This window comes from Bemisia tabaci, chromosome 7, assembly GCF_918797505.1.
Source record: "Bemisia tabaci chromosome 7, PGI_BMITA_v3".
NCBI classification, from domain to species: domain Eukaryota; kingdom Metazoa; phylum Arthropoda; class Insecta; order Hemiptera; family Aleyrodidae; genus Bemisia; species Bemisia tabaci.
Genome location: NC_092799.1, coordinates 31,102,936 through 31,129,367, shown reverse-complemented (window position 1 = coordinate 31,129,367; position 26,432 = coordinate 31,102,936). Strand labels below are relative to the sequence as shown.

The 26,432-nt window shown below is 40.3% G+C and overlaps 2 protein-coding genes across 8 annotated transcripts in view; both read left to right on the top strand.

The window, feature by feature from the left end:
- The window catches only part of 5-HT2A (5-hydroxytryptamine receptor 2A), a 237,483-nt gene extending 218,990 nt beyond the window's left edge, over positions 1-18,493 (top strand). For all 7 annotated transcript variants that reach the window (XM_072302855.1, XM_072302856.1, XM_072302854.1 and 4 more), the window contains 6 exons: positions 573-800; positions 2,308-2,462; positions 9,601-9,797; positions 11,245-11,484; positions 13,368-13,649; positions 15,960-18,493. In XM_072302855.1, the coding sequence (XP_072158956.1) occupies positions 573-800; positions 2,308-2,462; positions 9,601-9,797; positions 11,245-11,484; positions 13,368-13,649; positions 15,960-16,203 (1,346 nt within the window). In that variant the 3' untranslated portion in view covers positions 16,204-18,493. The remainder of the gene's footprint in view (positions 1-572; positions 801-2,307; positions 2,463-9,600; positions 9,798-11,244; positions 11,485-13,367; positions 13,650-15,959) is intronic.
- A 140-nt stretch (positions 18,494-18,633) lies between these two features.
- LOC140225129 (uncharacterized) lies at positions 18,634-26,301 on the top strand. The gene is made up of 2 exons (XM_072302861.1): positions 18,634-22,782; positions 23,683-26,301. Exons 1-2 carry the CDS (start codon positions 22,436-22,438, stop codon positions 23,831-23,833), a joined length of 498 nt encoding a protein of 165 aa, XP_072158962.1. The 5' UTR covers positions 18,634-22,435; the 3' UTR covers positions 23,834-26,301.
- Positions 26,302-26,432: the final 131 nt, after the last annotated feature.

Genomic DNA, 26,432 nt, shown 5'->3' with positions numbered 1-26,432 from the left:
AATACTCAACATGGCCAACGCCAACCCGCCTAAGCATGCGTGACGAGACGGGATTTCATCAACCACTGTGTATGGATTTACATTTTTTTGAGTTGATAAAGACCATTGACACCATGGTGCTTCCTTACAAATCGATTTGCGTGCGGAAGCGTCAGCCATGTTGAATATTGTGTAGCATCCTAGTGCGTAAGGGTTGGATAGAACGACTCATCTTACAAAATGTTCTCCCGTGCCATAATACGCTGGAAAAAAACCACATTGGATCTAGAGTCTAGACTCTTGAAAACATTGACAAGAAAAAGGACTCTTGATTCGATCAGATTTAAGCTTAAATCAAAAGGAAATTCGCTCAAATTAAGAGGCTTGGTTCATGATTTAAGCTTAAATCTGTTTGAATCAAGAGTCCTTTTTCTTGTCAATGTTTTCAAGAGTCTGGACTCTAGATCCAATGTGTTTTATTTTCCAGAGAAGTTTAAAAGTGGCCCATTCTCGTTTAAAATACTGCCGGGAACACGACAAAAAACGTTTCCTCTCCAAGTACGCGAGACATCACATTTATGATTTTTTTGCAGGTTACTGGCCGCTGAACATTGTCTGGTGCAATGTGTACGTGACTTGCGACGTGCTGGCATGTTCGGCGTCCATCATGCACATGTGCTGCATCAGTCTGGGCCGCTACCTCGGCATCCGGAACCCCCTCAAGACGAGGCACACCTACTCCACCAAACGTCTCGTCGGCATCAAGATCTCTCTCGTCTGGGTTCTCTCGCTCTGCGTCAGCGGCTCTGTCACATATTTAGGTTAGTCTCCACTACCACACTGCACTGGAAAAAAAACACATTGGATCTAGAGTCCAGACTCTTGAAAACATTGACAAGAAAAAATACTCTTGATTCAATCAGATTTTTGCTTAAATCAAAAGGAAATCCGCTCAAATTAAGAGGCTTGGTTCTTGACTTAAGCAAAAATCCGATTGAATCAAGAGTATTTTTTCCTGTCGATGTTTTTAAGATTCTGGACTCTAGATCCAATGTGTTTTTTTCCAGTGAGCAGCCCAAGACATGATAACAGTGGAAAAAACAGGGAGGAAAAACGGGAAAGAAGGCTAAGAATACACTATTAATAAAACCCGAGACGTTTCGACTCAAAACTGAGTCTTTTTCAGTTTTTTTTTTTAAATTTTTATTGTTCCCGACTGAAAATGACTCAGTTGTGGGTCAAAACGTCTTGGGTTTTATTAATTGCGTATTTTCAGCTTTCTCACTTGATGCGTATTATTAAATGTAATCTTCGGACTACAATAATTAGGAAGCTTCCGCACAGACTGCAGCAATTAAACCGAGTAAAAACAGAGCAAGTATGGTTGAAAGCCTTCGCGCACACGGTCGTTTGCACAAGCGGAGGCAATTCAATCTTCCAAATACGAAGATATCCTTACTGAAGAAACGGGCTGAAAGCGGGTAAGTCATGAAAGAGCAGCCAGGTTTGATGTGAGAGTTCATAAGTTTCGGAATCCTCGCATTCGGCTCGGCTCCCCGAGGCATTAATATCTGCATAAAGCAGAGCAATTAGCACGAGCAACAGGTGCTTTTTCTGCATGACAGGATTTCCACTTTGATAAAACTTCACTGCATATTTCCACCTGAGCGGATTCGTTCGTCCGAAAAGTTTCCCTTCCTTCGAGTCTCCCCGCCACGACCGACTGACGGACCATCCTTCAATTTCAGGTCGGGTCGTGCTTCAAACAGCTCCTTTCCTAAGTAGCCCAGCAGGCTGATAGTTGGAATTGATGGACAAAGAGGACATATGGATATGGAGCGATCCTAATGATTGAAATGGGTGGTTCCCATAGACAAGGGGAAAAAGATGGACTAACGCCAACTTAGGGTCGTATTCATGGTCGTTCTTCAAACAGCGCCTTTCCTGAGTACCCAAGCAAGCTGATAGTTGAATAGTTGGAATTTTGATTGGATTTTCAGATTTTGAAACCAGATCGTGTTAATTGGTAAATACTTCCGTGAAGCTATTCAACGTTCAACCTTCCCCTCCCCGCAAAGTAAAATCATCATAAAATTAGTAAAACCATGAATTAATCTAATTTCTGTGTAAAAAAAAAAAAAAAATAGTGCGATTGGGATAGGTCATGGACTAATAAACTGCAACGAGATGAAATTAACTTGTTTGAGGTTGGCACATGTTGTCTTTTTTCGTGTACCATTTTCGGAATCAAACCATAACATAAATGTGCGTTTTATGGTGCGTTATTCATTCTCTTAATTCAATTTGATATTTTTCTTCTGTATACAGGGGTTTCAAATCCGAGCAACATAATGCCTGACGATCGAGAATGCGTTATCAACAATCGTGCATTCTTTGTTTTCGGCTCATTAGTGGCGTTCTACATTCCAATGCTCATCATGGTAGTTACTTACGCACTCACAGTGCAATTACTCCGGAAAAAGGTGAATGTTTTCATTAATTACTTGCTGAGCAGCATTCCTCAGATGCTGTACAGTTTATTAAATTCAAATCCCGTGCTTTCAACAATAACTGCATAATGCGTACTGAGCGTTTTAAAAACTCGTTAGTAAGCGTGACACTAAACGATTTCACATCAGTTTAAGATTATGCCTGAAAGCGGGACAAATACATTGGAAATCAGACACATTTGTGACTATCCATAAATACGTGGCAAAATAAGAGAAAAAAAATGAGATGTTTTAGTTTTTACGACTTATGAACCACAAAATTTCATGACGATAACACGTGATCGACGGAAAATCATGGTTTGTCGGTTACGGAATCAATATAATTAGTGCTTGCAATGTTTTCATTTTGATAGTAAGTCATGTTTATGGATGATTCACAAAATGTGAAACATTTACAATGGTAATTTCATTCTTATCTCAATTATTTAATTTAAATTATTATACTAAGCTCAAACTGGTGACACTACTATTGACATTGAAAGAGCATATTCTTGGAAAAAATAATATGTGGCTGGTTGTGACTGAACCCTAATCTTGAGATTCAACCACATTATTTGAATAAAATGACCACATCTGAGTTCTTGAGACTGGACCTCAACTTGAATCGTGACTGACCGCAAATAGTTGCGCCTGAATCAAATTAGACGAAGGTAATAATAGGTGGACGGAGGATATAATAAGGCTCGGACAACTATCTTTTGTTCGGGTTGAGTAACTTATTTCAATCGCCTTAAAAGTAGTCTAATGTTTCAAAGAGTTCCAGTACCTGCCAATAGCGTTCCTTCCTTCCGTGAAAAGGAACAAAGAATGAACATCAGAGAGCGTTTCTGCTTGGGATATAAAGCTTCCTCTCTGCTCTATTTTTCGGGCTGAAGTGCAAGACCGTCTCGGTTCCGGTATTACTCAATTTTTTCGTGCTCACATTGACTGAAAGAAGGGACTCAAGAGATCAGCGTCGGGCTAATTTCCATACGAGTATGCATTTTATTATGCACATGTGCTACCATGTATATTTTTCAGAGGAACGCGCACCAATTCCGAGAAGATTGCACCCCACGAGTCAGGGCCTCTCTGCCGCGCGGAGGAAAAACGCCGTATGAACCTTCAGGCGTTGTCAAATTTACTTCGATAAAATACACATGTTCTAGTTAACTCATGGTTATTTTCCTTCTAATTTTTCAGATAATTTGATCGCAATTTCACCTAGTGTTTCTGAAAATTCCGAGGAAAAATATTCATAATTTGCCTCAAAAATAAATATTTTACCGAAGGAAATTCGGCAACTCTCGAATGCTCACACGGCGTTCTTCCTTACCACGGCAGCGCTGTGCTCTCAAATAGAAAAAGAACCTTGATAAAAATTCAGATGGATGCAAAAGACTTGCTGAGAACACATTCGAGAGACCATCTTCATCATGCAACAAGGCACTGACAGGGCTCAAGTTACAGTACCGTCCGTACTACTACGACATGCAAAAGTGTCCGCGTTGAAATTTCGCTCAAAACACGCTGATCAGGCTAACATCGTCCGCAGAGTCAACTTAAAAATGAGAGATCGGGGTTTATTATAAATAATAAGTTCTGTGTGTTCTAACTCCCCCTTCCGGTTACATAAAATGCAACGGGAGTCAACTCAACCGCAGGAAACATATTTACATGTTTCTAAGACAAGAGATACATTCGAGGAACATTTCTTTCCATCTTTGATAGTAGGCAGTCTTTCATTCAGGGTACACTGGTAAAAAAAAAAAAAACCTCTTGGTTCAAGAGTGCAGTTTCTTGTCGCCGGATTTAAGAGTCTGGACTCTTGTTTCAAGCGGATTTTGAATTGAATCAATGCAAAATCCGCTTGAAACAAGAGTTCAAGACTCTTAAATCCGGCGACAAGAAACTGCACTCTCAAGTCAATGCACCGCGGCACTGGTCCAAGAGGTTTTTTTTTACCAGTGTAGGAAAAAAGTAGCTCTCAAAATAAATTCCAAAAATCAATTTAGAGTATTAAACTGCAATCAACTTTTGACTTATGTAGCCTAGGTTTTTTAAGCAAGATCGCCTAATGTCAAAATCCTAAAAAAAAAAAAAATGGCAACGGCTCGGAGGAAGATCGTCACATTCGTAAAAGACTTTCGTATTTTCGGCAAGCAGGAAATCTGAACTGAGAAAATATGGTTATTTCTGGCTCGTGGGATGAATCTGGACATTTCGGATGCTTTCGTCGCGTCGTGTTATGCTTTGTATACTGACAAGAATACAATTTCCTTTAATTCTTTACCCAATCTAGTTGTCCCTTTCTAAAGTGGCGGGAAAGTCTCGAGGGAAATGCCTAGCAGCGCATGGATCGTTCATTCATTATGCCACACTCTAAAACGAGATCTTAAATTGTGTGACGTCGAGCGAAAATCTCTATAGTTCCTGTAAGAGTATCGAGGATCAACGATGAATTTAAATGTGGAAAAGATAGGATTTTGTAAAGAGTCAAGTAATCTTTAAGGCGAGTTAAGACCTCCGTGATAAGTGACGATGATGGAAGGCGAGAGACTAATTTTCCAAATTTTGTCGTGATGTAGTTCAAGAATGGTCCCATATTAACTTAACTTCAGGATTCACTTTGAGCTCAAAGGCCGGAGCTTAAATTAGAGACAAAAGGGTTTACTTTGAACAGTTCTCAGGCTTTGCCTATTAAAACCGAAATTGAAACTGTAGGTTACGAGCGAACTTTTGTCTGGAATGGTGTTTCGGTACCTCTTCTCGTATTAAAACTCCGAAGGAAAGGTAAACTCTTTCTCTTTATCGCGAGGTAAATATTTAGGACTTTATCGACGACTAAGTACCAAACGCTGAGAAATGTTATAGAGATCGAGCACCGGATACATTTAAGGGAAATAATTTCAGTGTCAGGCTACGTTCTAAAAAATGATGCAAGAAATTCATTGTCCTGGCCGTGCAAGTTTCAAATTAGAAGACACTTGGCTTGAAGTACCCCGACGAGATCTTCAGGATGCCTCCTGAGTGATGAGCGTTACTAATTGGGTCACTCACTCTGGGTCCTTGTCAGGAGTAGGTTGAAATACCAGTTCATGTTCATTTCCTAACAAGATACGAAGAATCTCCAGTAATGAAATAACCGGTGGGAGGGGCAAACCTCTGTTAACTGATATTTCTTATATACGGTAGATACATAAGACAAATTCTTGTTTTAATTAATACGTAAAACTTATAAGTTACCGCGTCCATAAATTAAAACGTTCTCCTTCTTCAGAAAAAAAACGTGAAGATGTGTTACTAGAAGTTGCAAGCAGAGCTCATTTTCACATTTTTACGATGGAACGAAATGGTGAGCATGCTGATTTTTCTTATGATTGATCGGCTATGGTAAAATTCCAAACTTGGTTGATCTCGATAGGAACGCGAGACGAATGTTCGAATTGATTGTTCCTGATTTTATTTTTCAATTCTGCGCTGTGTTTCTTTATATATTCTTAAAATCTTCCAGCGGTATCATTGCCATCAATTCTGCGGATACTTAAAAGAGGGAGAACTCAAATACCGATATAACCGAAATCTTTTTATCCCTAATCACGGTATCGTGCTCCTATGAACACGTCCCAAAAATCATACTGTTGACAACATCGAAATATGCTAACATTTAGATACTTTAATTGGTTTTCGGACAAAAATGATAACAATATGGTGCTAATCAAGTTATTAGCAAAGCCGATTAGAACTGACTCAACCTGCCCTAATTTTACGTGCGGTATGATCAGAGACAAGAGACTCTCCACTAGTATCTTGGCCATTGTGAAAGCTTTTACTTTCGGGACTTCAGCACTCCACTGTTGACTTACCTACATGGTTGATGTTCAACAACGTGTTGGCAGATTCGTTTTGCAAACAAGCCGAAAATGGCCGACGTTTCGGAAACTTGTTTGGCTCATGACGTCATCCGAAGCTCATCATCGACCATGTAGGTAAGTCAACAGCCGAAACTAGGGTGATGACTGTTACTCCCTAGTAATTGTCCATAAAGAATTGTTGAAACCCCGAAAGTAAAAGCTTCCACCTGTCACTGGGAGGCCAGTGGAGGGTCTCTTGTCTCTGGGTATGATATCTATCAATTCCATCCATTACTTTGCTGTTTGCGACATTAGATGGAGCACTGATTGTGAGATGCTAGACGGCGTGATGATACAACTATATCAACTCCGGTGTGGCTAAAATTGCATACCCTCGGAATTGAAGGATACCTGAGTTCTCACGTACGATTCGTCGATATTATAATGTTGCGCTGGGCTGGAACGCGCAACCGTGTAGGATGTAGGTGCATAATACTACTTCCACTCCTTGATGGCTCAAAATGCATGAGCGCAACTGAGTTTCTCTCGTGAAATTTATGCGCAAACGGCAAAAGTTAAAATCTCCATTCCGCTGTCGAAAAATGAGGCAGATATATGTATTAAAATCAAAATAATGAGCCGATTAATGGAGGCCTGCATAAAAAAATATCATAAATTTCTCGGAAACATGTGTAGAAAATTCTTTCAAAAGTACATAAATGGAGGCTCACCAACTCTTGTTACAATGGAAATTTGCCAGGTCCTAGCTGGAAAAAAACCAAGGTTATCAGTGTACATTCATGAAAGCCGACAAAAAGCCAACAATTTCTTGGCGTGGCGGGCGTGTTTTGCGATATATCGATTGATCTGACATTTAAAACTCAACAGATTCTACATATTTTGAAACCGATATCAGTATCTAGGGGAAGGAATACATTTCCTCATAAGAATTGAGAGTGTTTTCAAGAAAAATGAATGCTCAAGATCCTGCTTTATTTTTTTGTGCCTCATTTTAGGCTATAATTTGTTCTTTTCCTAGGAGCCCTAAGTTGGGCCGCCTTAAGTAGAGATGAAACCAAGCCACATCAGGTCTGCCGTGGTACCGAAGAGAACAGAAAAATCATCTCAGTACGATCCATCATTAGCACATGCTTTTATGTGTCTCGCGGTTCATATGCCCTTACTGCTCTCTTCGCAATGCTTACTGGGCAATTTACTTAAATTTGGTGATAGCTTTGCCGTGATAGCGAAGAGAGCAGTAAGTGTATATGAACCTCAAGACACATAAAATCATGTGCTAACCATGGCTAATACTGAGATGCACTTTCTGCTCTCTTCACGGCAGAGCTATCACCGAATTTGAGTAAACTGCCCAGTTAAATTTAGAAATAGCTGACGTTGTTTGGTTCTCGTCTACTAAGCACAGTCCAATGAAAACATATGCCGAATTTTAGGACAGCGAGGAAACATATTTGGATCCTTGACGCAATAATTCTACTTTGAAGTGTTAAGGGTGGTGCATGAAATTTGGCCTGCATCTTTAAAAAGGGGGTATTGGTTCGGAACTGAGAGGTGATATGAGAATAAATTTTCTTTGCAATTTAGTCATTACCAGATATGAAAAAAGGGTTGAAGGGGATTATTAACCCCAGGCATGTTGAGTTGTGCGAAAGCTACATTCACATTATGTTACATTCATAATTAATAAATTGGGATGAAATTAAAAACAACTGTGTCATTTCTTAAAGTAGTCTCCTCAGTAAGATGAGTCACAAAGGAAAAATGAGACTTTATTCTCTTTTCTTTATTCCCGCCAAAAGCTTTGAGTCGAAAAAAAAAGTATGGTCAGGAAGCAAGGTTGAAATTTCATCCCGTAAATTGAATCTTCGAAGAGGCAAAACTTCAAACTTCTCTTACTTTGTCTGGGAGGAACGAACCATCATCAAGTCTGATTTGATGTGACTTAATTCCTATCAGTTGAACTTTGACTAAGTGAGTTATTTAATTGGAAAAGAGATGCGGGTAGTCCGCTAACAACATTTTCGTGGATAGGTGATAATGGGGAAAAAAAAAAAAAAAAAAAAAAAAACCTAAAAACATGTAAAAGAAAAAATATAATTACCATAGTTAATAAGACGCTTGTTTTATCGTCCACCAGCACTGAGTATAAAGAAACCAGCAAAAAATAGAAAACGAGATATCAATTTCACTTAACAAAAAACTTTTTGTTCGGAGAGAGAAACGAAGTCTCTCTGACGAAAGTTTAAAACTTTCCTCTTCCTGACGGATGAATGGAGCAGAGGAGCTCAACCTGTGGGGGAGAGCTCGAACTTCACGTTCAGAGGAAAATCTACAGATGGCGGTAGCTGTGTGAATTTACTCTCTTTCATACCACGCTATTCCCATGTATCATTTCACAGTGTTCATCTCATTCATGGCGCCACTGAATGAAATAGTAAACTTTATGATGCCTGGGTTATAAACTTTGACACACAATAGGTTTATTTCACGAGGGTGAAGTTCCGGAAAAGTACGAAGGGAGACTCGCCTTTATAATCCTTCATGATGTAATTTGAACTAATCATGAGGCAAGAAATGCATCAATTTCAAACATGATTTTATCATTCATTCTGTCAAGCCGACATACATTCCCACCGCATTTTTGACCCCCTCCCCCCTTACTCCATGTAACGCCATTGACGTGGGTCCTATCCTTTAACACGTAAAAATAAAATGGCGCAGCCAGGGTGTCTACTAAAACAGGCTGGCCAAAAATCAGTACTTTTACAGTACAACTTCGGTACGATTCCGAGAAATTCAATACCTCCTCAACAGAAAAATTCAGTACTTTTTCTGTACCTCCATTCAAGAAAATTCAAAAAATTTCAAAAATTCGAGTTCCTAGCTCAAATTCCGACAATAATGACGAAAAAATGAAAAAATTCCGGACCCTCTTGTGGAATTTCCGTACTATTTCAGTACTTCCGGACCGCCCTTAAAAAAGCAGTACTATTTCCGTACTTTCCGGAAATTCCGAACTTGTAGACAACCTGGTAGCGCTCTCTTCGACCCCCGCCCCCTCATCGCGTTACGTAATTTAGAGACGGCCCTTTATGAGTAGTAAAATGTCCTGATTTGTTCCGGGTTTTTCCACTTAGATGTTTCAGAACTGAAGATTAGATTGAAGGTTTGCAAGGGATACTATTTTTCTGTCCTTTGACGGTGATGAATAAAAGGCTTTCTATGAAGTCGTCACCCTATGATGATTCTTTTTCCAGGCTCGATTTCTTGAGACCCATCCAGGAGGGGAGTCTGAGCCAGTGTTCCGGCGGCTTGGAGGCCGTTACTGCAAACCAAAAGGTGGTGGAAGGGCGACCACTCCGACCTCTGACACCTACGCAGCAGCACCAAAGAGTCGAAAAACCTTCGGCCTCACAGCAGGCAAACTTTTCCGTCCCTCGACACTTTTTGATAGGTAAATATACAATACTACCTACAGGTGAACAACCTATGAATGTTCCAGCGTGAAGTGTAACCGCTGAGCCAAGCGTCGAGATTGAATTCACCATTTATTCATACTACATTGAAAGTTTCGGTAACTTTTGAAGTGCGACTTAACTCTGGTGAATCATGCTTCTTTGATGAGCGAGAAGTTTAAGTGTATGCACAGAAAAAATTAATACCTTCATTACGGGGTATTTCCAATTATTTTATTTACACGAATGACGTTCGATATAAAATGTTAAATAGAAAACATGGAGCCTAATAATTTAAAGTCGCCCTTTGTCAATTGACCCACGAAACGCGACACCAAGCATTTGGACTGCATTTTGCAATTTGGAACTGCAATTGGAACCGTCCAAGTTTGATCGAAGAGAACTCTTGAATGGTGACCATCAGTCATCAACTGGTCCACTTTGATCAGGATAAAATTTTTGAAAAAAAACAGCAACCCGTGCATGACAATGGTGCTATCAAAAAACATTGAAGAAAAAACGGGAAACAAGGCTAAAAATTACACATAAAAATCGGAGACGTTTTGGCCCAAAACTGAGCCATTTTCAGTCGGAAGAATGAATATAAAATATAAAAATTGAAAAAAGAAACCTGCAAACTACACGTTGGCCCACAAAATCAAAACAAAGACCACAAAAAACAACAACAACAACACAAACAAAGGTCTTTGTTTTGATTTTCTGGGTCATCGTGTAGTCTGCAGGTTTCTTTTAGGAATTTTTATCTTTTATTTTTTGTCTCCCGACTAAAAATGGCTCAGTTTTGGCCCGAAATGTCTCCGATTTTTATGTTATTTATAGCCTTATTGTTTCCCGTTGTTTCTCCTATATTTTAAGCGCTCGGTCGATAGGCAGCGCTTTTTGATTTCGACTTGCCTCTAGAATACTAGTATACTAGTGCTAATTCGTTTAAATGGCGCACCAGCTCATCGATGTGTAGGCTTTTTTTTGGGGGGGGGGGGGGTCCATTTTCAAAATAAATAAAGCTGTGAAAACTGCATTTTATGCTTTTAACGTAATGCGCGGGTAGTTACGATCGTTTGTCTATAAGAAATTTCCTTAGCGGTAGTGTAATTCTTATCGAATGTGATCGTTGAAAATAAAAGAAGCCTAAAAAAAAACGCGCCTGATGAGCTCAACGGTGGCTATCATTTTCGGGAAACGAAAAAACACGTTTACGGTTTCCTTGGTAACCTTTGTTTGCTGTCAGCTGATGTTTTATTTCCATTCCCCAGCCAAGTCGACGGAGTTTATACTTCCTTTCTTCACTAAATACATTTACTAACACCTGAGCGCTTTTCTAATACGACAGTATTAGAACTTTCCCGCTTGTTTTGACTTTGATCAGGATTGGTTCGGACTTTGGTCGTAGAACTATGGCAATTCATACATGGATTATGTTAACAGGCAATCAAACAACGTTCAGATCGTAAGTTCCTCTCAGTCGCAACTGAACTTCGTCAACGGCGGGAGCAACGTATCGGAGAGCGGCTCCAAATCCGGAGTTCCGGTGGTTCCGACCGTCGACGCCAGCGTCTGCGACCGGGAGACCCAAACGCCCGACAACATAGCTCGCGAGACGAGGAACTTCAGACTGAAAACACTAAGACTGCAACTCAACGTCACACCTTCCACTTTAAATTTAAGGTGAGTGCTACCCGTAAAATGTCCTCATTCAATACCTAAATAGGGAGGGAATTGTTACACGGGTAAACAAAACAATTAAAGGCAAGACGTTTCGAACTGTTACCTATTGGCATGGCAGTTGCAAAAAACACAAAAAATAAGTAAAAAATAAACTGGCCGACTGCACTGACTTTGGCGCAATGCGAGAAGTATTCATGCAGTCTTGCAGGCGCTAATCTAAGTGGCGACCTGGCCCCAGCCGTCGTCAGGTCACACAATCGAATGAAGTAATACGCCACACAATTTTGTATTCATTTGTTTATGTATTTTGCAGTAGCGTGGCGTGCTTTGCGATAAATCGAATGATCTGCCATTTAAACCTGTGGAAAAGGATCGATAAACAGGGTGTTCGCAGCGAACACCTTAATAATCGATTCTTTACTATAAGTTTAAAATACATATCAATCTATATATCGCAATTCACGCCACGCCACTGGTATTTTGCAGCTGAAAATGAGCTGGCAACATCTCAAAACGTCCTGCCTTTTAATGTTTTTTCGTGTTTTAGCCTTGTTGACCTATGTTTAATTCCCTCCGTATTTATTCGTATATTCGGGCTATATTTTGGTGCTTTATCGTTTCCTCATTCATAAAATTCGTCCCAGACACTGAAAAAATGTACGGCTTGAGATACAGTGACAGTTAAGTATGGTAAACACAAATAAACTTTACCGTAGCAAATACAGTAACTCTAATTACCTTCACCAAAAGTATGGTGAATGCTATAGATGTCTGGTCATCTTTACGCTAAACAGCACAAAAAGAGAAAACTCAGCAGAAAAGTTTGGTAAATACACAAAGTTAAATAAAAAATAACCCAAGTCATCGCTTGGCTTTGGAGTCTCCCTGCAGTCTCCCCATTATTTTCTACGCTAAATTCTACTGGCTGCGATAAGATTGCGCGAATGCTCCCTGACGTGCCTTTTAGGAAATGTATAGGAGTGCGCGAGTTTTTCTGGTGCTGAAAACTCACATGTCCGCGCGAATATTCAATTTTCAACGACGAAGCGTTAATCTGGCGACCTTATAGTAGTTCGTGGTAGAAAACTACATCGGGGAAGACTGTTCAAACCTCCTCACTTACGAGCATGTCTCACTTCCATGAATAGCCCTCGCAGCACGAATGGCCCAGAGAGCTTTCACAGACATTTAAAAAGTGAACCGGGACCTGTGGTCGCTACGCGGCGGCCAACCACTGAGAAAAACGATCCAGAATAAGAATATGGAAAATTTTGACTCCATGTTTTGGTTCGTTCTATTTTCTTTTAGTATAACCAAACAAAAAAAATTAAATATTATCCGAGTTTCTGAAACGTTACAATGAGGATACATATTTTCCCTATAATTCTAGTAAAAACTGGAGCAGAAAGTTAGGAATGATGACACGCAGTCCTACAGCATTCCTACAGTCTAGTAGGCGCGAATATGAGTTTCACGCCAAGTGGCCGACTGCACTGAGTTTGGCGCAATGCGAGAAGTATTCATGCAGTCTTGCAGGCGCTGATATAAGTTAAACGCCGGCCACACTGTGTTTGGAATCGAACTCGCGTTGGAATGATTCGCGTGATTGAAATTTACCAAGGACGCGAAGGAAACAGCGCCATCTAATATAAATACCACAAACCACTCACACGCTGTCGAGAAAAATAAAATAGATGTCTGCGAATAAATGAGAGATGATACAATGAAATATTAATAAAAAAAAAACTTCGAAGTGAGGAGCACTCCAAGATTTTGAAAAGTGTCGGTTGAATCTCATGAAAATTAACTGAGAGGGCATGAATATTAGTTTAAATTGATCGAATTCGCTGGACCAATACTGACCCAAGCTGAATTTCAAACAGGTTTCTGGCGAACCGAAACAAACGGCAGAACTTGGCTGCGGCGAACGCTGTGCGGACGGAGCAGAAGGCGTCTAAGGTGCTGGGTCTTGTCTTTTTCACGTTTGTCCTCTGTTGGGCGCCTTTCTTCTCGCTCAACATCCTTTTCGCCATCTGTCCCAAGCCAAACTGCCAAGTGCCCGACCACGTCGTCAGCATCTGCCTCTGGCTTGGATACGTATCGTCCACTATCAACCCCATCATCTACACAATTTTTAATCGAACTTTCCGCGCAGCATTCATCAGGTAAGACTTACAACATACTTCATACCATTACGAATAGGATCGGACTAGAGTATCTGTATACGGAGGAGTATTGCCATCTCAATCCTTTTACTACAGAAAAAGTGTGCCGCTCTCTGATTGGTCGGCTATCATGGAGCTCCAAAGTTGGACCGATGTAAACAAACCCCAGCAGCCCCTCCGCTCCTGGTTTGGCCCAAAGTAAACAAATAAAATGGCTACAAAGTTTCACAGAGTTCTAAACGTGATTTTGGATGTGATAAAATGTTTTAATATCCAACTTCTGGATCGCTTGGACTTCAACTTATGAGGTCTGGATACACGATCAAATTCCGAACCAATTCTGATCAAAGTAGACCTTTCGATGACTGATGGTCACCATGCAACAGTCCTCTTTAATTTGAGGGGCCGTCAAATTTTGATCAAAATGAAGTGCCACCATTCATCATTTCCTGCCGCACAAAAAATTTCTGTCAATTTTTCATTTTAAAATTGAGCAAATTAATGTTTTAAGACTGATGACTCCCGACACTTTGATGGTAACTGGTTCGGGAATTTGATCGTGTATCAAGGTCTAAATGGATATTTATGCCAAAAATTAACCTTTGAGTACGATTATCATTCATTTCTCAGCCGATAATGCGTGTCTCTATGGGTCGGGTTTGATTACATTGGTCCAACTTTAGAGCCCCATGATAGCGTAAAACTGATGACCCAATCAGAGAGCGGCACAGAGGTGGCAATACTCTCTCGGAAAAATTACAGAGCAAGTGAGTAGGCGACCTATTTCTTTGCTTATTTGATTGGACGTATTTCTGCCAAACGGAACCAAAAACAGGTGGAAAAGAAAGGGTATGCTCGTTAGACGAGGGCTGTAGGAATGAATGGGAATCATAAGGCGCCGGTGACGTCAGCGGCAACGAAGCCGCCGCCGCGGTCCCTCGCCTTCCGCTTTAACTCGTCATGAGCCTTGTCCACAACCATCTTTTCCCATGACCATGGCTCATGAGTGCCACATTCAGTTGGCTTATAGTTCCGTTCAACAGAATGTAAACTTCCGCTCTTCTATTTCCGCAAAGAGAATCACGCCCACTTTAATGTTGTTTCTTATGCTTTATGGAGCACAAGCCATCTTTTCCACTCGTCCATAGTTTCGTTTGGCAGAAGTAGTCCAATTAATGGACCACTTGACAAGGTACGAATTTCAGCATTCTGATACACTTTCCGTAACTAAAATTTCACGTAAAACACGATGCACACAACGAGAATTACCGAAATTAACTCCTTACGAAGATATTTAATGATACTTGATGCGCGAATTCAAACCACCCGCTAATGAAAACTCAATGCTCTACGTGATTCACATCTCGCTCTAAACGTTATCATGACAGTCTGTGTGATATAAAAATCTGACAACCTCTATCTTGACGCTTGGCTCAACTATAGCAAATTGCTAGAACAGCACATGGTGGGAAATGAATATTGCTTGATTGAGAAGCTTGCTGAAACCGTTGTAGTGCGCGATTTGACTCACGTAGAGCTTTCAGTTTCTTGTGAGTGGTAGTTCAAATTCCTTGTAACCAATGTGAAATAAAAACGTTATTATCTTCGTTTGAAGTTGGTTTCGGTAATTTTCGTTGTGTGAATCGTGTTCTACGTGAAATTTTGGTTAAGAAAAATGTATCGGATTGCTTGAATTCGTACCTTGTCTAGTGGTCCATTGTAACTGATATTGGGAAAAGGTTTTTATCAGGAGAAGTGAGTTTGTAGCAGTGTCCATTCTGTCTCCTTTGTAACGCAGTTGGATACAATTTGATGTCAACATTTCGAGAAAATCAGAAATGCGAAGAATGGGAAACGGACGCGCACGGTCATATCCTGTCAAGTCCTGTCAGTATCAATGTCACAGTGTTATTGTTACCTCACAATCCGCACAATTTACATAAAACAGATCATGAATTGGACGGAGTTAAACAGGAAGGAACCAAGCCACATCGGGATTGAACCGAGAAAAAGAGGTTTAAAGTTTAGCTCCTGCATAAGACTCAATATAAAAGATATAAACTTCAAGTTCAATTTCTGCAAAATTTGCTCCAACAAAACTTTGAATTTTTGGCGATAGATAGTAGAGCAGTGGTTGAGTTCAAAACCACTCATAACTCAATTTTTTCCAAAATGAGGGTTGGTTCCTTTCTGCTTAACTCAGTCCAATTGTGACTGCTGACGCATTTACAAGATGAAATATAGCAGGATCGAAACATGAGCATAACTCATTCCACTCTAGACGTTAACGGTTCAACGATTTTGTTACAGGTTACTGCAGTGCAAGTGTCAAAAGCTCTCGAGGCCGCCCAGGTATCGGTCGGTGAACGAGAACAGGAACTCTGCAACGACGCCGGCCGGGGCCGTAGGCAGCGCCGCGACGCTTCCGATCTCGTTGTCCATGCAAGGGACGCCGCTCCTCCAGACGCCTTCCACCACCTCGCACTCCTCGTACCTTGCTCGCAATTGCTATCCTGATAGTTTCAGTGTTCAGGAAGAGACCGAAGAAGAGTAATCCTCCTCAGTGGCGTGGCGCGTTTTGTGATACATCGATTGATCTGCCATTTAAACCTGTGGAAAACTAGATAGTACCTGTATAGTTAGAGTATAGACAGATGTGAAACTCCGAAAATCCATCAGGCCTTCACCGATGTCTCCGTGAATAAAGTTAGGGCCCAGAAATGCAGCCAACCTATGAATTTCAATTATTCAGAGCACTTTACTGATACAATTGTTACGAACCATCGTTTATAAAGCACGAATTTGACTTAGTTTTTGCATAAATTTACTCAATTTTGCGGAAGAACGCTCATTTATGTACATTCTTAGCCATCTTAGTTGGAATTGGAATCTGCAGACTGGCAGTGAAATTTTGTGAGTGAGAAGTTGGTTAGAAGGGTGGCTGCACTTTTGGGCCTTAAACCCTCCATGAAGCGATCTGTCCATACTCTCGCTATATAGGTACTCTATGGAAAACTATCGATAAACAGGATGTTCGCAAAGAACACTCTTATGATCGATTTTTTTACCACGGCTTCAAATGGGGGAATATAGATGGTCGATCATTAATGCTTCGCCATGGATCGTATTCAATACATCAAACGGATGAGATTGTATCGATATCGATTGGTTCGAAACATAAACATGGCCTCAAAAGTCAATTGAGTAATCTGACGGAACGGGTTTTTTGTGATAGATTTTTGATTCGTGTGCGTACTAATTGGCCAAAAGTAGTGAAATCGCTACAAAATTTCTCATTTTCAGTTTTTCTGACAAATATCCTAACATTTTGGTTTGAGGTTATGTTCTATTGTTTTGAACCAAACGATACATCGAACCACTATCGAATACGATCCATTGATGGATTCGTCCTCATTAGAGCTTCCATGCCTCCACTACTGAAGCTGTAGAGCTACTAGAGCTGTAAACATTGTCATTCCTAGACCAGTTTTTTTTCCCAAAGTAAAGTCCCTAAATGATTCGATGTATCATTGACTGTGAAAAGGCAAATTGTTTGGAAAAGGATAGAAATTCAGGACTTGTTATTTTCTTTGACTCTGCGGATTGTCGCGGATACTACTACCATGTTCAGTAGTAGAATTCTGACAGTGAAACCTGATCTGTGGAACATTGGAAGAAAAAATGATGTTTCATCCTCTTTTGAAATAATCATTAAGATTTCAAGGAATGCTGAGTTAATTTCCTGCCAAAAGTGATTGACACAGTTTTATGGTGGGTCAGATATCTAAGAAAAAAAGTATTTTCCTTTCTAGCAAAATTTCGTTTCAAAGAGTTCAACTTCTACAATCGGGAAAGAAATTTGTAAGCCGTATCCTCATTATTTACTATTCACGTCGATGTTGACTTGTTCCTATTTAATTACTGATTATCACGTCAAAATCCATTCTTTTTACATTTAACATTGAACTGTAAAATTGTACGGGTAGGTATATGAGTCCCAGGCCAAATTAATTAAAATGTGAATTTCACATTAATACTTTTCATTTTGTATTCCTTTGGAAATTCTCATAATTTAAAATTAAATACTAAATCAATTTCTAAGTGACCAAAGATAATACAGAATAACGAAAATCTAATCTGGGTCTATTTCTTGAGAAATGCAAAGATAAAAATACTGGAATTCAATAAGGCAATAATTTAAAGTTGAAGATGAGAGGCTGAACTTTATTTGATGTTAACACTTAAAGTTTCTTATTTGTATTCTCTGAACTAAAAACAGAAAGAGAAAAATACTTTTCTTTCTCGACGAGTTACTCAGTAAATAAAAATTCGAAGTTGTTTCGTTGATAAAAGATTCTCTGATTAGCCTGACCTATGACTGAAGTTGATAAAGCACAAGTTGACTGAAGTTGTACGCAGACATTTGCAGGCGTTTAGATGAACAATAAGAACCAACACGGCGTTTTATGGATTATCGCCTAAAAATAGCGGTTAAGAATCATCTGATTTATTCAGTGTACCCCTCCGTAACTTGATCCTATGATTCATGAAGTGGATCCCTTGGGGTGCCGCCTTCTACAATCAGTTGTGCAGAAACGAATGACTGTACTTATAGCTAATGTTTAAGGAGCTGATATTGTATTTGTTCCTTGTTTGACTTTGTTTCCTGTTAATACTGTTTTAAGTATTGTTGATTTTGATGTTTCCCCTTGATCATATAAAGTTCAAACTTCACACATATAGAGTAATCTGTACAAATTAGGCAATTATTAAAGTGTTTCTATTTAAGTGATTGTTGTAAGAATTTTTTCCTTTATGTTAAAATAAATATTTTCTTTTTCTAACTAGCTTTGTGTCCTGGAATTCCTATTCCTATGGAATGAGACTGCCATACTACTTTGAAACTTGTAACTAATGCTCATGGCAAGAGCTTCCCTGTCTAATTGACAGCGTGCGCTGAGTATGTAGTAGAAAGTAGTACAGTCATTAATTGACAGATAGCGCTATCGACGTGATTATATGAAATTTTGCAACCCTCCGCGGTACCATCGCGTGAATTCTAGTAGAGGCATATTGCCCCTTCGAGCCCCTCCTCCCCTCTCCTGATATCACTCCTTCGTATGGTGATTAGCACCCTGTGATCGCGGTGCATTACACGCCAAGTTCAGGAATGTTGTTCACTCCGCGCCGTCGGTCACTCGTTCGCATTTTCACTCCATTTTTCTAAGGGCAAAATGGAGTCTTAGTAAGAATGATTCTCACTCTGGAATCTTCTAAAATTTCCAACAGTGTACCTATGCAGGGTGATCCAAAAGTCCCTTCCACCCCCTCTAACTTTTTACCTAATTAAGGTAAAGATTTGAAACTTGGAACATATTCCTAGGTCAAAGGGGGCTACTTTTCTACAGATCACATGTGAAATTACGCGATCTTTGGTTTTAACCCATGTTGACTCTAAAAGATCGACTTTTAGAGTCAAATACGTCCAATTTTGAGCGTTTGATTGCGCGTACACCGCGCTGCAGCACATTAAAGGTACAAAACATAGAAGAAAAAATTAAGGGGGTTGTGGAAATCACTATTTATTTGACACAGAACCACCTTAATATTTAAAAATACTCATTATATTTTCCTTTGATACATCATTTTTTATCAATTACATGAAAATAATCTGTGCAGACTGTGCTAAAATTTCAAAATCATGAGTTGAAAAACGTTGACTCCTCGAGTTTAAAAATAAGAGCCTTACATAAAGCGGAGAGACGTGCTGCGCCGCGGCGCGGAACGCCCACTGGCGCCTACGAACCTAAGGGGATACTTCACGCATTGCGCAATGCGTGAAGTATCCCTGTTAGGTTTGTAGGCGCCAATGCACGTTTAGCGCTGGCCGGCCACCCGCCGCCGCTGATTGCCACGCTTTGCTCAAGCAACTATTTTACAACAGAGGTGTTGCACAGTATCATACGAAATGGGAGGCGCTCCAACAGATTGAGAGTGACAAGCGTCCTTTAAGAGTACGGAGCTTTCCTCACGTCGGCAATCACGTAACTCGGAAAACGCGATTTTTCAGGAGATGGAAAATACTCTCTACATTCCTCATCTTTGAAGGTAGAGGGGAAATAATTCTTGAAGACAGCAGATTAGATTGATTTTCGGCAGATAGAACAAAACGGTAACGATTCTTGGTAGTAGCTATGCTTAAAAAATAAGGGATTAGCTGAGCTACTCTAAAGCTCATACATGTATTAAAAGATCTGAGGTGCCTGCTTAGACGGACAATATCAAAAGATTCAAGGTTTAGCGATGGGAGGTAGTGTTTCTGCCGTTTCCGCCAACCTTGAATTGGGAACTTTTGAAACCTCATTGTTTGAACAGGCACCGTTCATTCTTAATTTTATACGAGATTTATAGAGACAATCTGTATCATGTAGTTCATAAGGACTATATCCATAACCATTAACGAGGTATTTAATTCTTGGTGTCCATTGACTCAATTTACCTAGGAAATTGAGCAAAATAACAATGAAAGCAGCAGGTTTACGCAAAGTAAGGGGTGGAAAATGCGATAAAAGTTACCCTGTATGGGTGGCGCTCTCCGGTGGAAGCTTATAGCAACGCGATTGCTAACGAGAGGCGGTAGGTGGCTCTGGTAGTAGTATTTTCCGCGGAAAATCAGAGACAAGGAGAAACACTCCACTCACTTAATGGCGACTGATGGATACTTCTCGTTTTGAGGTTGGAGATCCATCACATAACGCTTGACCTCGCCACAAGCTGGATAACCCCATCGCGGTCAAGCTTTATTTATTTCAATTATTCTTCCATATGGTTCAACAAGCAGCTATGCAATGGTAATTTAGTATCCTTAAAAAATAGTTAGGTGCATAAATGCAGTTTTTTTCTTGTTTTTGATGAATTAAATGAGTAAATTATGATAATTTTGTCGAATTCAGGCGGGAAACTCCTAATGAATAGGAAGATCTCTTGTTTCAACAACTGGTCTCTGTTTTCGGCATAAAAGTTCTGCCCTTGGCTCGCAGGATCATGCCGTCATCGTCGATTCATATTTGGATAAATGTTCTCGATGCATTTATCAGCCCGCACGACGCCGAATTCCAAAAAAGGGGAGCAATGCTCAAAATAATAAAAACTTCATTATTCTTGATTTAAAAGGATGTAAATTCAAATCATAATATACCAAGAGAAGATACGAATTCGGCCAAAGAGACAGATTTTCAGTTCTAAATGGGTGTGAGCAGTACCATTGTGTAATTTAAACAAAATTCGAATGGAAAATCTGGAACCTCCCTACCAGGGCTGGATTAGCCGGGGTGCTCCACGGGGCAATTTTTATTTTACACTAAAAAAAACTCCGGCCGTGGGAGCCGCAATTACGGGTAGACATACCGTCCGTTTCGGGCTCAAAGGCAAAAAATTCCGGCTGCTGGAGGCGTAGCTTCGATTGCTCCGGGTTCAGAGGCCTTTGTTGCCATGAGCATTTCTTGGGTCCGCTTTCCTTAATACATTTCTTTTATCTTAACTTGTGTTCTATTGTTCCCTTCAGTAACACTACTTGCCCGCATCAGCTACCTGTGCTCAGTCATTTGTTTTTTCACACTTCTTGAGCGCGCCGTCGCCTGAAGGGGGAGAGAGGGGAAAAGCACCGAGTAAGCGCTACGTCACAGATGACGTGAGAGGGAGTTGTCATTCCTGATTGGTCAGGGTCGCGACCTCTGCCCTGCCTTGCGGGTTCTTCCATATCGTGTGTGCGCGTCTGGTTACGTTTGGTGTGCGTCTTCGAGATTTGGCTCTTCGCGTGCGTTCGCCTACCCTGTACTACTGCGTGTAATTTGCGTGCTCCGCCTTAAGTTGTGCCTAAGATTTTCTATCTCAATTTCAACTTAAAGATCCGTATCGTTATCAGTGTTAGTATCGTTATCGTTAGTTGTTTTTTGAACTATTAATTTATACATTTTGTCTTTCGTTTCTTGAACTATTAATATATAAATTGTGTCTTTCGTTTGTTGAACTATCAATTAAATTATGAATCGTGTCTTTCGTTTTTTGAACTATCACTTAAATAACAAATCGTGTCTTTCGTTTTTTGAACTATTAATTCATAAATTGTGTCTTTCGTTTTTAAAGCTATCAATTAAATTATGAATCGTGTCTTTCGTTTGTTTGAACTATTAATTTATAAATTGTGTCTTTCGTTTTTTTGAACTTCAGAGACTTCAGGTGGACGGCAAGTACCTCTTAGTCCACAAAAGCCTTCAACTAGGAGGCGGAGGATAGACCTGGATTCAGACTCTGAGCCTGAAGGTAAGATTATGCTTTTTCTTTTCATACTCGATTTTACTACTGGGAGTGCCTGTGGCTTCTTAAACTAAACTGCAGATTCTCCTCAGAGAAACAAGTATTCGTAATCAGGTCATTCGTGGTCTCAAAAAAAAAAAAAAAAAAAAAAAAAAAGACCTCTTTGTGAAAAAATTATTGTCCAGCTCTACGTTGTACCTCGCCTACATTATCTTTCAGTCGTTGGTTTAGTCATATTCTTGATTCCTGATGTGGAGTTTTCCTGGTGCAATGGTGGTAAATTATTTATTTCTTCCTATTCTTTTTCTTGACGCATTTATTTTCTTTGATGCAGAAATAACATCGCTTAGAGCCAGAACAAGAGTCATAAGAAGACCAAACAGAGGGGTTCCCAACGCCAGTTACAGGACAACTCGAATGCTTACTGCTGCAGTTCACAGCAATGCAAATGACATCCAGGCGAAGGAGACATGCAGCAGCAAGGAAACGAGGAGCCGCCTCCGGTTCTTATGTCTCCACCTCCAATGGCTAATCCTGTTGAACCATTCCCTAATCAAGCAGAGGCATTGGCTGTTCCAGCACAGGCATTGGCTGTTCCAGCAGAGGCATTGGCTGTTCCTGCAGAGGCAATGCCTATGGACGTGAATCCGGCGCCCCTTATGGATGATGCACATGCTGCGAATCCTGCACATGCTGCGAATCCTCTACAGAATGAGAATGCCCTCCTACCAGGACCTATTGAAGGCAATGCACCTGTTGGCAACGGTGCGGATCAACCACCGGAGCATCAACCCGGCCAGATGCCTCGCTCTACCCGGTAAGATCAGATCCTTTCATATGATACTTTCCATTTTTTTGCCTGCATGTTCAATTTTCATTTTACTCAACGACTTATACGATTGTCCCTTGTGGATCCCTGCTAGATTTTGGACGTCCGGAAAGAAGGGTGCGGGGCTGGCAGCGCTACTCCATCTGACGGCATGGGAGGCGCCAATAACATTGACAAGGATGTTCTTGGATCATGGCTACACCGCGGATTACGTCACGGTGGGGAACATCCACACCCTCGGTGACCTCACTGAGTTGGTCCTGGTTGACCCTGCAAAAGAAAATCTTCTCTTCCCGAGTTACGGATCTCCTCCGATGGCTTACGCCATAAAGGTGATCAGTGACTCGGGCGGAGTTCAGGATTCCTATTGGCGGGAAAAGATTCGAAAGAACGTTGCATCTCAATTATATCGGCGCCTGAATAAGTGCCGCACCAGAAGGACTTTGTGCGTCCGCGTGGATCAGCGCATTCTTTCCAATTTTACCGACTATGGGGCAAGCCTGGGCCCGTCAGCGATTGCGCTTCTACTCGGCGTTATTGAGGCTGTAAACCGCTCTGCGGCTACGAAAGCGTCGGTGCATATATTTCTTCACTAGACGGGTGAGTAGAAGCATCTATTAAAGCAGTGTGTATCTCTTGCCGTGCGATTTGCACTCTCAAAACTGTGGCTCCTCGCATTCGAAAATTGATGGACGGTGGGCTACGAAACAAATATCATTAAATGAGAGGGTATTGCCGATTCTGAACTCCCGCATTCCTTCTTCTCACGTAGGGGCCCTTTCCATATCCCCCCCCCCCCCTCGCGTTCGATGGAATGGGGCTTCAAAGTATCCAGCATGGAGCACGAAAGCGATTGGTAAAGAATGTGTGTGATTATATTCTGTGCAGGTTGGAGAGAGCGAAAATGCCTGAATGCAGACATCATTTCTTTGACGGAAGTACAAGTGAGATGCATGGAGCTTCTGGAAACTGGAAGAAGCATCTGCATTCGTCTCCCAACGGGAGCCGGAAAAACGATCATCTTTTTAGTCCCATTTAAGGACGCTCCAGTGCCGAAACTGGTTCTAATTATAGTACCGCTTATAGCTCTGCTGCAGGACCAGCTAAGGAAACTAGTCAACAAGGTCCACATTACAGACGGCCGCAACACGCGAATGGATGTCCACTCTCTAACAAACGTCAACCACGTTCTGCGGAATGGACAGTCGGTCTTTATCCTGATAACGCCGGAATGACATGAAGAAGGTATTAGTTGTTCATGTTTATGTTTACCGGTTGGCCGTTTGGGCAAAAAGATAATCTAACAAAGAAAAAAAAATGATCGAGAACAAATATTCTGAGCACTGATAAAAAAAAATACATGACTGAGAAAAAATATTCAGGACTGAAAAAAAAGAAAGTGGTCGTGAAAAAATAATCAGACCCGAGAAAAAAAATTAATCTTGTCCATCATTCCTGAAACATCCATTTTTGTTCATGAAAAATAATTATTCTCGGAACAATTACGGCCATGTTGCCAGGTTTTGCGATTATTCGGAGGAAATGTTTGTGAGATGGGTAGTAGCCGGTACAGAATAGCCAACCTTTAAACACACAACGACACACGAAGATGCAGAGACGCACAACCTAGATCGTTCTATAACAAGGTGGAGAAATGGTGCTGGGTCCACACCATTTCGCAAGGAAACAATCTTTACTTATATTACTCATAGATTTTGATGTCTGATCACACGGCAAATAAATTATTGTATGTTGAAGATTGAGGTTATTGAGTATTAAACTTGATGCATAGCGTGACAGTGTGTTCGCAATGTATGTTCTAAAGACCAAAGTCATGGGTAATGTGTTACCGAAATTATTATCATTGTGGTTTGGATACCAATAATTTTGTAGAGTCTTTTCATTGAGTCTTGAAATCCGGATTTAAAAGATTGAGTAATTTAAGTACAGATGATTTAATTGAGCTCCTAGAAGATATGGAGCATGAAAGATACTTGAAACTGGAAGGTAGGCACCTGAAAGGTGAACCAAACAAAGATTTTAATAAACCAGATGCTCGTCATAGCAGAAGTATGGAAATACCGCATTCAGCTATAATATACTTTCTCAAACAACAAGTTTATGATCCTCGCTTTCAGACTGGGATCGCAGTTGATTCAGTTAGTTAAGTCTGTGAAAGGAAGGAAGTACTGTACCTTGTTACTAAAGAGATTGAGCGATGTAATCTTGATCATTGTTATGATAAATGCAATATGTTTTGGTCTTTGTGTTCACCTGCATGATTGTTAGGGGGCCCATTTTTCCACCTACCGTTCATCAGATTAAATTTTGATTTTGTATTTTATCATACGTGCGTAGGGGCTGTTATTATTTATATGTGTTGTTTTGGTTTTATTTTTGTGTTATATTTTAATAACTAAATTGTGTACGTGTATTATATTTTAAATTGGGCTTGCTACACGTATACGTATTTACAACTTTTGCATGTGTGATGAAGTTTCCTATCATATGTCATGATTTTTATATTGACTCCATCATATATTCACTGGGAAAAAAAAAAAAACACATTGGATCTAGAGTCCAGACTCTTGAAAACATTGACAAGAAAAAGGACTCCTGATTCAATCAGATTTAAGCTTAAATCAAAAGGAAATCCGCTCAAATTAAGAGGCTTGGTTCTTGATTTAAGCAAAAATCCGATTGGATCAAGAGTATTTTTTCTTGTCGATGTTTCTAAGAGTCTGGACTCTAGATCCAATGAGTTTTTTTCCCCTCGTGATTTGTGATGTAAAGTTTCGAAATGTGAATACATAGGCTCAAGATTTTTCATACTGATCTGAAGATGACGTAAGCCGAAAGGTAATTCAGTAAATTAGAAGAAATGTATCCGCATAATACCTAGGTATCTTCTCATTACGTACATAAGTGAATAACTAGGTTTAGTAAGTAAATAAGCAAGTTGCAACCTGCGCAAGACATAAAGCTCATAAGATTTCCATTGGCGTTTCGAGCAGCTGGGGTGAGGTCAGACGCGTGCATGTCCGGCACACGCGGTGCACTCGGGATGTTGGCGAATCTGTTGAATTCAGAATTTCCCCGGCGCACCAACGCACACTGGAGCAAGGCAATAGGAGAATTCGGACAAAATCTGGAAACTTACAAAGTTTTTTTTTTCGAAAATATTAATAAATTGTTATCAATTGTTACCATCAATGAAATCTGTCACCTTGTTTGAAATTATGGCCTTTGTGATATCGATTTTGTGAACCTGACGATGAAGCGTTCGCTTCGAAAAGCTTCGGTCTAAGTTTGTTAATAAAATGTAAGTTTTTAAAGAGAAATTTTACATTATTTCTAGCACTCGGTCACTGCTACTACCTTCAGACATTGCATTCCAATGTTCGCTGATTTTGAATATTAATAATCCAAGTTTAAGAGTGGTGTCATTGGTTCTTCCGGAACTTGCCTTCCCAGAAACACCCCTTGAACTTAGCCTGACAGCATGGACAAGAATCAAACGTTTTGCGAAAGAAGTGATTAGTGTTAAATCTTTAGTTGTTAAGGCACTAGATTTGACATAGATATTAGATTAACCTAACACGCCTAAATCTGTTCATTGCCCCATTTTATTTTTAATC